The sequence below is a fragment of the Doryrhamphus excisus genome, chromosome 23 (assembly GCF_030265055.1).
Source record: "Doryrhamphus excisus isolate RoL2022-K1 chromosome 23, RoL_Dexc_1.0, whole genome shotgun sequence".
Taxonomy (NCBI): Eukaryota; Metazoa; Chordata; class Actinopteri; order Syngnathiformes; family Syngnathidae; genus Doryrhamphus; species Doryrhamphus excisus.
This window is the reverse complement of record NC_080488.1, coordinates 2,149,784-2,164,145: the sequence shown is the minus strand read 5'-3', so window position 1 is coordinate 2,164,145 and position 14,362 is coordinate 2,149,784. Positions and strand designations below refer to the sequence as shown.

Sequence of the window (14,362 nt, the reverse complement as noted above, 5' to 3'; positions counted from 1 at the left end):
TATTTAACCTTTAACATGAACATTAATCAAACGTAATAATTTTTTCTGGGTACATGATACCATACAGCATCTAACATTAAACTTTCATATCAAGGCAGGGGCCTCAAACTAGTGTCCTGCGGGCCACATTTGGCCCACTGGGGTAAGTGTTAAGACATTTGGTTTATTGTCACAAGCCCTTACCATTAACATCTACACACTCCAGGTATGACAATGGAGTGTATGATAAACAGCCACCAGGTGGCAGCATTAGGTCAGCTAACCCCCCATCCCCAAAATGAAACAACCTGTTACAGTAGGTCATTTACACCATCTTGTATAACTTAGAGAAGAATGCAGTTTTGAGTAAATATAATATTGTACTTGAAGTAAAACTCCTACATAAGAAATAATATGTATGGAGTTGACGCTTGAACCAGAAGGTGTTTGCCAAAATGGAGGGCGGGGTCCTCATGGTGACTTTTTTCATAATTTTAGGGAATATGTGATGTGGAGTGATATTGTGCTTGGTGGAGCACTGTTAGTGTATATATGATGTGTGTGTGTGTGTGTGTGTGTGTGTGTGTGTGTGTGTGTGTGTGTGTGTGTGTGGGTGTGTGTGCTTCCGCTGGGTCTGTGGGATTTTGGCCCATAATTCCTGGAGCTCTCAGGTCACCGCTCCGTTCTCACGCACATATTTGGCATTCCTTCCCTCGACATGATTACCATACACCTTCCACTCTTGGGTTTTTTGCTACGTGAAATATTTCCATCATTCCCGAACGCGGAGCTGGAATAACGTTCCAGAAATGAACCTCCACCGCCTCCAAACCCCCTTTTGACTTACTCTTCTTTTATCCCACAATTGGCCTCCCACATCCACAGATTCCTGTTGCCTTGCAATAGGAATCCTCTGGCACAACCCCCCCCCCCCCCACCCCACTCCCCCCTGAGTCAGCTGTTTGTGTCTGCCAGCATGATTGGGTCATTTGGCAGCAACATCTCTTCAATGACCTCCTGCTATGATATGGAAGGAAGGGGAGGGTCGAGGTGGAGGGGGGTCGAGGTGGGGGGGGGGTATGTGGGATAGATGAGAAGAGAAGCAACTCAAACACAATAGTGCGTGTTTTCCTTCCACGGTGCTTCTCACTGCAGGGAGGGACTTTACAGCTTTTACTGACTGCACTCGGAATGGCACGTCTTCATCTCGGCGGAAAACATCCAAAGTGGAGGTGTCGGGCAGCTGACTCCTGAATGGGTGCCACATCAACATATGGGGGTTAAAAGGGAAAGCACGGATGCTAATGGAAGTAGCAATGGTCCTTGTTATTACAGTTAAAATAATAATGTTGAAATCGGAAAACTTCAGTGGAATTTAGCAGGAATAAACGTCCTTTTTTTAGTGACAATATTACAGTATTATGTTGGTGTATTATCTTGGAGTATTAGGGCCACACCAAAAGGGGAAAAACATGTACTGTTCTGAGGATACTATGATAAAAAAGTATTTTTTTAAATAAATATGAAGTATTTTACAGACTATAACTCACACTTTTTTCATAGGTTGGCCGTTCCTGCAACTTATACTCCAGAGCGACTGTTGAGCTGACTCTTGAATGGGTGCCACATCAACTAATGGGGGTTAACAAGGAAAGCACAGGTGCTAATGGAAGTAGCAATTGTACTTCTTATTACAGTTGAAATAATAATGTTAAAATCGGAAAACTTCAGTGGAATTTAACAGGAATAAACATCCTTTTTTAGTGAAGATATTACAGTATTATCTTGGAGTATTAGGGCCACACCAAAAGGGGAAAAAATGTGTACTGTTCTGAGAATACTATGATTAAAAAAAGTAATTTTTTTCCGGACTATAAGTGACACTTTTTTTCATAGGTTGGCCGTTCCTGCAACTTATACTCCAGAGCGACTTTTAAGCTGACTCTTGAATGGGTGCCACATCAACATATGGGGGTTAAAAAGGAAAGCACGGATGCTAATGGAAGTAGCAATGGTCCTTGTTATTACAGTTAAAATAATAATGTTGAAATCAAAAAACTTCAGTTGAATTTAGCAGGAATAAACATCCTTTTTTAGTGACGATATTACAGTATTTTCTTGGAGTATTAGGGCCACACCAAAAGGAGAAAAACATGTACTGTTCTGAGAATATTATGATAAAAAAGTGATTTTTTTAAATAAATATACAGTATTTTTCGGACTATAAGTCACACTTTTTTTCATAGGTTGGCTGTTCCTGCAACTTATACTCCAGAGCGACTTTTGAGCTGACTCTTGAATGGGTGCCACATCAACATATGGGGGTTAAAAAGGAAAGCACGCATCCTAATGGAAGTAACAATTGTACTTCTCATTACAGTTGAAATAATAATGTTGAAATCGGAAAACTTCAGTTGAATTTAGCAGGTATAAACATCCTTTTTTAGTCACAATATTATATTATTATCTCGGTGTATTATCTTGGAGTATTAAGGCCACACCAAAAAGGGGGAAAACGTGTTCTGTTCTGAGAATATTATGATAAAAAAAAATCTTTTTTTAAAATAAATATACCATATTTTCCGGACTATAAGTCACACCTTTTGTCTGAACCGACTCTTGAATGGGTGCCACATCAACATATGGGGGTTAACAAGGAAAGCACGCATCCTAATGAAAGTAGCAACTGTACTTCTTATTACAGTTTAAAATAATAATCCTCAAATCGGAAAACTTCAGTGGAATTTAACTGGAATAAAGTAGTTTTGTAAATTAAATTACTTGCAAAAAAATGCGACTTATACTCCATGTATGTTTTTGTTTGTTTATATGGCCTTTGTGCGACTTATAGTCCAGAAAATACAGTATATATTATAATAAAAAGTGCAACATTTCAAACTAAATAACTTTAAAATAGCTTTAAAATGTACATTTAAAAAATACTCACAAAAAAAAATTCTGTATTCAAACGTCCAAAATGTATCTGATATATAAATATAATATATATAAATATATGATATATAAAAAGATGACTTCAGAGACGTGAAAATGGTTCGGTAGAGTTTACTGAGTCGAGAAAGACTTCTGCACAGAAATAAATAAAAGAAATAATTTTATCGTAATAATTATACTAACATCATAGTAAGATTGCTTATTTAGGGTTTTCTGTCTATGTGTACATAAATACATACACTATATATATATATATATATATATATATATATAGCTTTCAATAAACTGTTCCCTTTAATATTTAGTTCTCCCGTGTATGAATGAGACTTTGGTTTTTATTCCACTGAACGTCCTCTGGTAGCAGCATTCTGTTTCCACGGGAATCGCACAGGGGGCATCGTTCCCCCCGGCTCGTTTCTATAGCAATGCTTGTGGAGAAGGCACCTTCCCTTGTGTGATCATCATCATCATCATCATCACGACTATCACCTCATCCGAGCTGAGAGTGCCTAAGAAAAAGAGAGGCGCCATTTTGCTCGTCTTTGGTTGCTCACTGTAAACCTCGGATATATCGGACTCGGATATATCGGAAATTCGCTCACAACGGACATGATAAAAAAAGAACCGATTTTTCTGTAATGCATTTCCAATAAAAATTCATTGCATATATCGGATATCGGCCTATTTCGCCTAAAATCTCCAGTCCCGTTCCAATGCATTTCCATGAAATTCCCCTCGCATATATCGGATGGCCGCATCGTGGCGCTCCGATTCGCCGAATCGTGACAGGCCGCTATACGACGTCCAGGTACATTGGAAACATAGTCAAGGAAGTGCCTTTTTTATAACGGATAAAATCCGATTTACGCATATACCGGATATACGTAAATCCGATATATGCGTAAAACGGACATTTTCCGGTATACGCATATAACGGATATATTCGCTTATATCGGATAAAACCAGTGGGAACAATTGAATCCGATATATCCGAGGTTTACTGTACATTTGTTTGATATAATTCCAGTTCCTCGAGCAAACATTGCGACATACATTTCTTCATCGTCATGTTAAAAACATGCGTGTATTAAGTGAGTCTGTCATCCGTTCATACATCCGTCACTCACAGCTAAGTGCGTTACATGTCGGCCATTTTTTTTTGGTCCGTTCCATCCCTTTCGTTCTCGCTGTAGTTTTTTTTTTTTCCTTTTCAGACGGAGCTCGCACTTGCTCCTTTTCACGCTCGTCCTCGCTCGCCATGGTCCGGTTGTAATTCCGTTCTTGATGTTGTCCAGCTGGTCCACAACAGGAGGCCATGTGTTTTTTTTTTTTTTTTGTGGCTGTGGAATGAAGACCTTTGTCGAACCGTGAGCTTTGGCTGCCCTTCAGGTATTCTGTCAATAGTTCTGCTCCGTGAAGGGAAGCAGACCAAGTCCGTATCGCTTCCAGTGATGGACCACCGAGATGGTCCGAGAAAGGAATAAAAAAAATCTGCGAGGAGTAATCTACAACAAAAGGGGGGGGGGGGGGGCGGTAGTGGCAAAATAAACCCCATAAATGATTCATCGAGTTTCTTGTCAATGTTTTGTCGTGTTCAGTGATTTTCGTTTCACTGCTTCAGCCAAGCGGGGTCGGGGTCCGGGATTTTAGAACGCGGGCCACAAACTAGCGCGGTCCGGTAGCGCGCACCCGCTTGCCTCGCTTACTGATAGTAGTGAAGCGAAACGGTGTAGTAAGGTCAGGTTGCTCCCCAGGAGGGAACCGCTTCATGAAGTGTACGTCCTGCTGATTTGGGAGCGTATGGGGGCCGCGGCGTGGGCGCCCTCTTTTCGTGAAGCCCACATACCAGCCCGTGTAGCGTGCTGACATCAGAGCCGTGTAGTGGTTTTCCAGAACCTTTTCCACGAAGACGCAGTCGGCGCTTCTGTTACTGGCCTTCTGAGAGAGCAGCAGCGGTGGCAGAAGAAGAAGAGAAAAGCCGGTCAAGGTCAGGACAGAGTTGTGTTATTTCCGAGGTGCACATGAACTCATCTCACCTTTCCTACCAGTTTGCCTCGGCGGTTCATGCACAGGTAAAAGTTGGTTTCTTTGCCCCGGATTCTCACCTGGCTTCCGAAGGTGTCTGCCTCCACTACGAGCTGGGCTTGTGAAGGGACAGACGGAGGGACAGATAGACAGACGTTAGAACCACTGAAGGCAACGACAAATCCAGACCAGGTCTGGTCCTGGTCTGTCTGGAATGCAATTCTAATGTGACCACTAAGACAGGAAGTTGACTGGTTTCGGTTTTCCAGCTTTGGACATACACTTCCGCTCAAAATTTTGGGATTACTTGGAATTTTTTTGGGTCATTCTGAGCTATGGAAGTCCTACCATGAAGTCCAGCATCCTAAAGTCGCCGCTTTACTGTTGATACCGACATTGGTGATTGGCAGGTACTATTTAGTGCAGCTGCCAGGTGACGACGTGTGAAGGCGTCTTTGTCTTAAATTACACACTCTAAGATATGCAGCGTTTTTGTGTCCGTGTTAGACCCGGTTTGTGCTGCTCTCTGAAGAAAGTAGTTAACAGCAAAAAAAATGTACATCCATCTGATTCATTTTCATTGTTTGTGAAATGGATAACATTTTTTGTGAAATTTATTAAAATGTTTGTGAAATTTATAAAAATTGTTTGTGAAATGCATGAAAATGTGTTTTTCTTTGGGAAAACAAAGAAATTTGTAAGTGATCCCAATCTTTTGAGCGGTAGTGTATGGTATTTTTGATTAATGGTTTTTGATTTTAAAACTGATCCTTAGTTATCCATCATCAGCACAGTTGTGCAGCGTTTTTCTGTCCTTGTTAGACCCGGTTTGTGCTGCTCTCTGAAGAAAGTAGTTAACAGCAAAAAAAAATGTACATCCTTCTTTGAAAATCATCTGATTCATTTTCATTGTTAGTGAAATGGATAAAAATGTTTGTGAAATTTAGAAAAATTTTGTGAAAAGCATGAAAATGTGTTTTTCTTTTGAAAACAAAGAAATTTGCAAGTGATCCCAAACTTTTAAGTGGTAGTGTATGGTATTTTTGATTAATGTTTTTTTTTTTTATTTTAAAACAGATCCTTAGTCATCCATCATCAGCACAGTTGTGCAGCGTTTTTCTGTCCTTGTTAGACCCGGTTTGTGCTGCTCTCTGAAGGGAGTAGTTAACAGCATGGTAAGATATTTTAGTTTTAGTTTTGATTTTTATAGATGGGTTTTCTAATAATCTATTAGCCTTATAAATTTAAAATTTTTATTTAATTAAATTAAATTAAATTAAAATTTTAAAAAAATTATTAAATTTAAACTAAAATTTTAATTAAAAAATTTTTGTATTTATTTTTGTCACGTACCAAAGTAGGAGGTGTTTACCACAGCTACCACCGACGCTACTCTTACAAAGCGCTGGGAATAACTGGGAATAATGTCGCTTTTCATGCTCCCGTTGACACCGATTTTTAGTCAGGTTGGATTTACGTTTGGAAGTTGTAAAAGGCGGCCGGAGCCATCTTTGGTTGAACAGATGGTTTGAAGATAAGAAGGCCACCGACCACAAATGGGCCTCGTAAAAAGCCAAAGGATAACACCGAGGCTTGTGAGCACGCGGAGAGGAGATGTCGTCTACAGTGTTGTGTTAAGGTGTGTGCACGTTTGTGCACGTTTGTGCACATGTGTGTGTGTGTTTTTTTCAGTGCAGCATCCTTCCGGGCAATATCACTTCCTCAAAGAGTGCTTGTGCTTGGTTAAAAATAAATCCCTAAAATGGTTCCTACATGACCTTAGTCAACAAAGGGGTCAAAAGAAATCAATACCTCCCCCCCCAGCGACCCCCCAACTCTCTTCCTGTTTCATCACTATAGGTTTGTCTTGCAGGCAATACCTGCTTTTTTTAGTTTTTGGAGTGTTTTTTGACACATTTATATGACTGCAGGTGGAATTGAACGTTAGTAAGTGAACGTGAAATGAACCTTCTGCTTATTTATTGTGTGGAGTTTAAGATGTTTTAGACGTGATTGCACTGAAGGATGGAATGGGGGATGGACGCAGGGAGTGTTAAAGAATAGTGGAAAAAAAGGGGGGGGGGTGTTTTAAATCTAGAGGAGACAACAGCAAGGATGAGAAATCAATGCATGGATCGATGAAGAAGATGAGTTTCTAACACGGGGGGGCCCTGACACCAGTTTACCAGGCTTCTCCTGGAACATTTATACCTTCATTTTCTGGCTTTTCCTGGCTTGGGAATCATTGAGTCAGCGCACCAGTCGATGAGGTCTTTGTACTCCGAGACAAGCTCCAATGCCCCCGTGCCAAAGCCCGGGGGGGGCATGTCTGTATGTGTGCGCTATTGTGAGAGATCCTGCATCCGTTCAAGCATTCACTTGTTTAACCTTCAAGTCTTTGTACTTGCCGTCTTTTTTTTTTTTTTGGAGTGCGTGAGCGTTCACGGAATGTTTTCTCACGAGCGCCAAAATGTTAATTATTGTTCTCTGTGCACACCTCAATATCTCCGTTTTGTGTGTGTCTTACCATATTTGTCTCCGTCTTCTCCCCGGGCGCTGATTCTGCGTCCCAGCACTTGGACGTGTTTGCCGCTGGTGCGACTGTAGAGCTGGTAAACGCGGTGGTGTCTTCGACTCATGGTGTCTCGCACCTGCGTCTGGTTCTCCACATGCACGCTGAAGTTGACCCCATCCACACCGAACACCTGCTGCAAAATCAAATACCACACACACACACAGGTTTGAGACGCGTCCATCCATGACATGAAAACATTGCTGGTTTTTGTTACTGGAAAAACATTCATTACCGTGAAGCTCACCTGTAATGGATTGCACATCACCAGCAACATCTGGATACATCTGGAAATAGCGGAAAAACAGGAATAGTCAAGCAACATTGATAGCTGCGAAACTCAAGCGTGACACCATCATTCATTCATGTGTTTCCCCCCGTCTGTTCAACAGCTCTTTTCCATATCGGCGGATTACTCTCACTGCTTTTTTGAGCAGAAAAGTGCATTAGAAGCCAACTGAAAAAAACTGAAAAAAACTGAAAAAACCGACATACCCCTTACGTTTTTTGTCAAAAATTGACACCCTAAAATTTTGGCATTTTATGCCATCTTTGGGTGCTCCTGGGGCCCCTGTTGAGTGTGTGTGAGGTTTCCCCTGTTTTTTTGAGCAGAAAAGTGCATTAGAAGCAAGTTGAAAAAAACTGAAAAAAACTGAAAAAAAACCTGAAAAAAAACGACATACTCCCTTACGTTTTTTGTCAAAAATTTGCGCCCTAAAATTTTGGCATTTTATGCCATTTTGGGGTGCTCCTGGGGCCCCTGTTGAGTGTGTGTGAGGTTTCCCATGTTTTTTTGACCAGAAAAGTGTATTAGAAGCAAGTTGAAAAAAACTGAAAAAAACAACACCCTAAAATTTTGGCATTTTATGCCATTTTTGGGTGCTCCTGGGGCCCCTGTTGAGTGTGTGGGAGGCCCCCCCCCTTTATTTAGCAGAAAAGTGCATTACAAGCAAGTTGAAAAAAACTAAAAAAAACTAAAAAAAAAAAAAAATGACATACTATTACGTTTTTTGTCAAAAATTGACACCCTAAAATTTTGGCATTTTATGCCATTTTTGGGTGCTCCTGGGGCCCCTGTTGAGTGTGTGTGAGGTTTCCCCTGTTTTGTTTTGTTTTTTAGCAGAAAAGTGTATTAGAAGCAAGTTGAAAAAAAACTGAAAAAAACGACATACTAACCCCTTAGTGGAAAGTGGAAAGACAGGAATAGTCAAGCAACATTGATAGCTGCGAAACTCAAGCATGACACCATCATTCATTCCCGTGTCTTTTTTTTTTTCCCCCCGTCTGTTCAACAGCTCTTTTCCTTATTGGCCGATTACTCTCACTGCTGGCTGGCACAGCCGCTTGACATGCAGACAGGCAGATGTCCAGGCATCGGCAGACGGCAACACCCACGGACCTGTTTATAGTTACGCTAGCAGCCATCTTTCCGAGCTTAGCGTTGTGACCCCGGCTATGCCAAAATATGGCCTCCAAATGACCCACCGGGACCAAAGCAGAATGGCAAACACGCCAGGAAGAAGAGAATATGTTTTGCTTCGCACATCTGACGGAATGAGCGGGTTTATTTGGCCGCCGTGTGTATGTAGACAGCTGGGCTGGACTACAGGTGTACACGCGGGGCTGTGATGTGGTTTTGGCTACAAGTGGGTCGCGGTCCCAATTAGAGATGCTGTGAATAAGTGAGAACGCCAGCTACCAAAAGTGTGGAAAAATCATTTCTGGAGGAATAATTATGGTGATGCAGAATTCATGTGTAGTCACACTGCTTCTGTTGTTACATTACAACCCAAGCATCTGCTTTTATTCGAACCCATCTCACTTTATCGAAGACGTTGACCTTGGAGCTGTCGCTTGTTATTTAAAGCTTTAGAATGGGATTCTACTGCTCCGCTTTTGTGGTTTGATGACTTTCAGAACCAAGAATGGGGGCCGAAAAGCAATTCTAGCGATCTCTCGTCTTTCCCCACCTCATTTTGCGCTATCTCCGCGTGCTTCCTTCCATCTCCTCCACCTCTTTGTCTCTCTTTCCGCTATCGAACTCCTGCCTCCTGGCTTTATGTTTGGGGTTAGCGAGGTGACTCCTCCGTACTTGTCATGGGCATGCACACAGATGTGTATACAGGACGAGCAGGCAGCTGACAGCTGCGCCAAAGCAAAGACATGTGCACCACTGTGGAGGCCGGGAGATAGTAAAGGAGATCTTAGCTGAGAGGGACACAAAGCAAAGACATGTGCACCACTGTTGAGGCCGGGAGATAGTAAAGGAGATCTTAGCTGAGAGGGACACAAAGCAAAGACATGTGCACCACTGTTGAGGCCGGGAGATAGTAAAGGAGATCTTAGCTAATAGGGCCACAAAGACATGGAGAGAAAGTGATGCAAGAATAAATAACCGGTGAGAGATAAAATCCCAAAGATGTCAGAGGGAGGAGAAGGGAGGAATTATAAAAGGTTAGCTCTCGAAGGAGACGCTAACCACAGAGTGTGGTCTGGTCTGGTCTGGCGTGAGAAGCAGACAAAAAGATAAATAATGGGAAAAGAAATGGGAAGAGGTTACAAGTCATGCACATCACAACACAAGTCCCTGACTCTGGCACTCGTGCGCGTTCACCACCGCATAGCCTTACTTCCTTCTCTTTTTTACCACACTGTTGGAAATGGCAGCTATTCCATGACTTAATAGTGGATTCTTTAGGAAACTGATAAACGGGCGGGTGGGGTCATTTACACAGTCCAGCTCTGCGCCCCCCCCACAAGGTGGATTTGTCCTGTGTGACTTTGAAGGTGTCATTCATTCATTTTCTACCGCTTTTTCTTCACGAGGGTCGCGGGGGGTGCTGGAGCCTATCCCAGCTGTCTTTGGGCGAGAGGCGGGGTACACCCTGGACTGGTGGCCAGCCAATCACAGGGCACATATAGACAAACAACCATTCACACTCACATTCATACCTATGGACAATTTGGAGTCGCTAATTAACCTAGCATGTTTTTTTGGAATGTGGGAGGAAACCGGAGTACCCGGAGAAAACCCACGCATGCACAGGGAGAACATGCAAACTCCACACAGAGATGCCCGAGGGTGGAATTGAACCCTGGTCTCCTAGCTGTGACCACTAGACCGCCCAACTGTTTGATTATTGACGAAAAATCAGAATGCAATATTTGTCTGCCACTGATGATTCAGACTGAACTTCTCAGCGTATAAACCTTCCCATGATGTGCAACACGGCGCCGGTGCCCAGTACACGCCACTCCTCATCAATGAAGTCAAGGCAACTGGACTAATTGTTCATCGGGAAAAATGTTTTTCTTTTTAAGGCCTTGGATTCAGCCTTGGTGGATTACCGAGACCTGGAAGGCTGAGAAACTACACAGTCCAGCTTTGTACCCCCCCCCCCCCCAAAAGGTGGTTTTGTCCTGTTCGACTTTGAAGGTGTCACAAAATGAGATTTACACAACGTAGTACTGAACTGTTTCGATTATTGACGAAAAATCTGAATGCAATATTTGGCTGCCAGAGTGAACTTCTCAGCGTGTAAACCTTCCCATGATGTGCAACACGGTGCCGGTGCCCAGTACACGCCACTCCTCATCAATGAAGTCAAGGCAACTGGACTAATTGTTCAATGTTTTGCCTTTTAATCCAAAAAATCTTTTTAAGGCCTTGGATTCAGCCTTGGTGGATTACCGAGACCTGGAAGGCTGCGAAACTACACAGGCACGGTGTACGCCTATTTCTGACAGCGCATACTTTAGACTGTGTTGACCCTTTTGAGTCATTCTAATAGATGCAGACATCCTTGGCAACGCTGCGTTTTGGCCCCTTTACATTTTGCCTGCACAGCCAAAAAAACCTGAGCATTGTGAGGACTCTCAGCTGTTAAAACATCATGGCCGCAATGCCGGCGAGGACACTGAAGGAAAAGTGCCTCGGTACTGGATTCCCCTGCTCCCACAAAAACCACAGACACTCTGTGTTATGCCAGCCGTGGAGCGAAGGCGAGAGGAAAAGAGACATCGGTGCATGGGGGAGGGATGAGAAAAAGAGAGAATAGAGTTTGAAAGAAGAGAGGGAAAGCCCGGTGCGCGGTGGGCTGCGCGCCAAAACAAGCAAGGTTTCTCTGACATCATAAACCTGCGCCGCCGAGTGGGCAAAAAAAAAAACGCGGTCGGTCGGTCGGCCTGCTGGGATTCGGCGGTTTCATCTGTGTGTAGTAGCGGTTAGAGCGGTACGCCGACGCTGCGACGGCGCGCCCCGGCACGTTGCATGTTCGTTTTGTGGGCCTCGGAAAAGTGGGGCGTGGGAGCGGTATCAGCAGGAACAGGTTCGATTCCGGAAAACAATAGTTTTTGAAAGCCTCAAAGTGGAGCTTGCGGCTTTTGTCGAAGCAGGTTGCTTGCGGTTCGGGCTTTTTCTCGTTGCATGCCAACGTTGGAATAAAACGGCATTTTTTTGGGGGGGGGGGGGGATAAATCCATAAGTGTCTGTGGTAAAGTGATAGGCAAAGGAGGAAATGAACGGCTAGATGATTGGCTTTGGTCGACCTTAACTCAAAGCAGCAGACTAAACAAGTCGGTCTGCGCCTCCTCAGATATTGCCGGGGGGCGCCGTCATTCATCGGTTATTAATTCATACGTTTTATCTCAGCGAGCATCTGTGGAAAAAAAAAATGGTTCACGGCAAGTCAAGGAGACAGATGTAGGCAGTTAGGCGGTGGGATGCAGAGAGAGGAAAATTGGGCAACGGAGGCGCCGGCGCACACCCAGATCCAGGTTATGCGAGGAATGACAAGTATCTCCAGAAGTGGGAGCGCTCCTTTACATCACCTTCTTTAGTGTTATTTGACTCGAGAAAAAAAAAAAAAAACGTCTTCCCGAGTCGGTTTGGACCATCCCTGGAGTAAGCGCAGAAGGTGATGGAGATGTTTATGGCAGCTTTTATGACTAACACAGCCCCTAGTGTGACCCAGTGACCCTGAACTGTCAGCCAATCAAAACAGGGCTTTCCTGGCATGTTTTCCACGAGGGGGGGGACTGATGAGGAGTGATGTAATCGTTTGACACGGCTACCCCCTTTCCATCATCTTCTTCTTCGGCTTATTCGGGAATATTTTAAACACGGATATCTGATTACCGTACGATAAAGACGTTAAAAAAAAAGAGTGACTTACAAGACGGTCAGCATGGAAAGAAGGGGCCACATTGCTTCCCGACTCCACTATGGAACTTGGCCCAGAGACGGTCTCCTCGCTCGGCCTGAGCCAGTCCGGCAACCCGGAGAGATTCCCTCTGCAGTTGAAATCCGGTGGATGTGAAGCAGAGTCAAAATGTCAGCGGTCACTCCAGTTGGCATCGGCGGCGACGTGGCCCACTTCCCACAGCGTGGATGATAAATATGCGGCCGTGGGCAGGCTGGGGTCTGAGGCCGGAGCGGCCGGGCCACTGTGACCGCAGGGCAACCTCAAACAGCTGCTTGTCCACGCCGGAGGCGAGTGGGCGGGGGCGCAAAATGTTAAGCCTTAAAACGATGCGCGCCCCCGGCAAAGAAGAGAACAGGTGAAATCGTGCGCACTGTTTAGGGGATTCCAAACTCCAAAAAAGATTCGCGACCCACAGAAGCCCGGTGAAAGGATGCGATGCGTGCGTAATGGCGTGCGTAATCCAATGCGTAACGTCTCAACGGTGAGATGTGTCCATGGAACTGTGCGCTATACGTGGAAGGTAGCGAAGAGGTTCGATCCGAGAAGACGGGCGGGTTCAGTCCCAGCAGTCCAGGAACTGTTGGAGGTTCTCGGCTACCTTAGCAGGCTCATGGAGCGCACAACCGGTCGGAGATGGAGCCTCTGCGGGCGCAGGGTGATGCAAGGCTGCATCGGTCATGTTCCCCTCCCGGTGTTGTCTCCGGTGACACCCACACTCACAAAGGTCGACGGGGTCCCGGAGCGGTCCGGCTTAAAGGGAGTGCACCGAAGGAGGGGGTGGCTGCGGAGGACGGGAACAGCTGTGACTGGGTGGCGGAGTCGGAGAGGAAATGACAGCCGCACTTTGCACCTGATTTTCCGGACTTGCCCGCCGCCCTCAGCCGCTGGTTGCCGCCCGGCTGCAGTCCTTCTCTCCCAGCCTCCTCGACACGATACCAGCCAAAACACCGCAAGATGACATCACCTCCGAGATGTTTGAAGGGGGGGAAAAAATGCAATCCGATCTTTTTATTTATTTTTTTAAACCTAGAAAGTTTAAGCAGTTCCTATGAAGACTTGAGAAAAGGGGGTGTAGCACGGAACTCTCTCCGTTCCGCGGTGCAACAAGAGAGGGTTCGAGCTCGCCAGGTTCGTGGAGAAATAAAAGTTGAACACTGGAAACGTGTTTACCCAAAATCACACTGACAGATCCACTCCCATTCCAAAACCTGCAGCTCCTCTCTTCTTTTTCTTCTTCTTTTGCTTCCCCTCTCTTTCATTCACACCAACAAAAACGCCAAAAAACGCAAAAAACGAGCCCGGCAATGCGGTTTCATGCACTTTCCTGCTATTGTGCAGATGTTTCTCGCTTTTAAAAAATCCACAGTCTCTTTGCATAAACAGCTCTGCTTGAAGAGAGAGAGAGGGGGGGGGGGACGTCGGCAGGCACAGACCTCACTCTAAGAAAACCAGAACAAGATTTTAACAGACGCTGATCAATCCTCCCTCCTTCCCTCCCTCCTTTCCTTTCCTCTCCTCTCCTCTGCCTGCCTCCCACCCCTCTCTCCCTCTCTTTACTCTCTCACACGCACATGCACGCTTATTGGATCAAAATGGGATTAGCCAGTTGCAATCAGATGGAGACCATCTT

The 14,362-nt window shown here is 44.6% G+C and overlaps 1 protein-coding gene across 1 annotated transcript; it reads right to left on the bottom strand.

Moving 5' to 3' along the window:
• Positions 1 to 3,229: 3,229 nt before the first annotated feature.
• On the bottom strand, positions 3,230 to 14,088 carry fgf18a (fibroblast growth factor 18a). The gene is made up of 5 exons (XM_058063669.1): positions 12,703 to 14,088; positions 7,776 to 7,815; positions 7,484 to 7,664; positions 4,968 to 5,074; positions 3,230 to 4,869 (listed from the first exon to the last, which is right to left on the bottom strand). Exons 1-5 carry the CDS (start codon positions 12,732 to 12,734, stop codon positions 4,597 to 4,599), a joined length of 633 nt encoding a protein of 210 aa, XP_057919652.1. The 5' UTR covers positions 12,735 to 14,088; the 3' UTR covers positions 3,230 to 4,596.
• Positions 14,089 to 14,362: the final 274 nt, after the last annotated feature.

Bases quoted from the DNA above. Each gene is read 5' to 3' on its own strand.
- fgf18a (XM_058063669.1), bottom strand. From the start codon at position 12,734: ATGTGGCCCCTTCTTTCCATGCTGACCGTCTT. The intron at 7,816-12,702 runs GTAAGTCACTCT...CGCTATTTCCAG, and splicing joins CTTTCCATGCTGACCGTCTT to ATGTATCCAGATGTTGCTGG. The intron at 5,075-7,483 runs GTAAGACACACA...TCCCTTCACAAG, and splicing joins AGAAGACGGAGACAAATATG to CCCAGCTCGTAGTGGAGGCA.